This window comes from Sinocyclocheilus anshuiensis, unplaced genomic scaffold, assembly GCF_001515605.1.
Source record: "Sinocyclocheilus anshuiensis isolate Anshui unplaced genomic scaffold, SAMN03320099.WGS_v1.1 scaffold1468, whole genome shotgun sequence".
In the NCBI taxonomy this organism is placed as follows: Eukaryota; Metazoa; Chordata; class Actinopteri; order Cypriniformes; family Cyprinidae; genus Sinocyclocheilus; species Sinocyclocheilus anshuiensis.
The window spans coordinates 617189-618139 of record NW_015546129.1 but is presented as its reverse complement, the minus strand read 5'-3'; the positions used below and the strand labels follow the sequence as shown (position 1 = coordinate 618139).

General features: G+C 39.0%; 1 protein-coding gene across 1 annotated transcript in view; it reads left to right on the top strand.

The window, feature by feature from the left end:
* The window catches only part of ankrd26 (ankyrin repeat domain containing 26), a 40301-nt gene that overhangs the window by 33595 nt on the left and 5755 nt on the right, over window positions 1-951 (top strand). The window contains exon 43 of the mRNA XM_016502959.1: window positions 3-109. Coding sequence (XP_016358445.1) covers window positions 3-109 — 107 coding nt within the window. The remainder of the gene's footprint in view (window positions 1-2; window positions 110-951) is intronic.

Sequence of the window (951 nt, the reverse complement as noted above, 5' to 3'; positions counted from 1 at the left end):
AGGACAGTCTCGTTCAGAGAGACTCCAGCCACACAGAGTTGGAGCGCTACAAACAGCTATACAGCGAAGAGCTCCACCTCCGCAAGAATCTGGCTGCCAAACTAGAGAGGTGAGAGGCATCATGGGAGCCTGTCCTCAGAATTATATTTAGAAATATATCTTAATTATAATCACAGGTTAATGACATTTTTCAGATTAAAAAAAAAATAGTTTAATGGTGATTAATGGCAGTTAATTATTTAAAAGCATATCAGGCAAAGAAAATCATGATAAATTGTACAGCTGATTCTATAGGTATCACTGGCACCCTCTGTCCTGGTTTAGGTCATATGTCACTGGTTTGTTCAAATTTAAAAAATTTCGATCAAGACCATCTACAGTTACCACTGGTGTCCCTCAGGGTTCTGTTTTGGGCCCACTGCTATTCATCTTCTATTTACTCCCGCTTGGCCATATTTTCAGGAAATATTGTATCCATTTTCACTGCTATGCCGATGACACCCAGCTCTACCTGTCTTCCAAACACTCTAGGTCTTTTCCTCCACCTTCCTTGACCAGATGTTTAGCTGAAATTAAAGATTGGCTTTCTGCCAACTTTCTAAAACTCAACAGTGATAAAACTGAGGTCTTGCTCATTGGTACAAGATCTACTCTCAACTCTGACTAAATCTGATTGTTTTTCTGTGGATATCGATCATAATGCAGTTTGTTCTTCTCAGCAGGTCAGGAGTCTGGGTGTCATTCTGGATATCACACTGTCCTTTGAAGCTCATGTTAATACAGGGTGTCCGCGGGTCCTTAAAAAGTCTTAAAACATCTTAAATAACGTTTTCCTAATATAAGGCCTTAAAAAGTCTTAAAATGTCTTAAATTCGGATTCGATGGGTCTTAAATATTTTTGGTCACATTACCGCTAAAATATCTTCAGTCTGACGGACCTAATGACTTTAC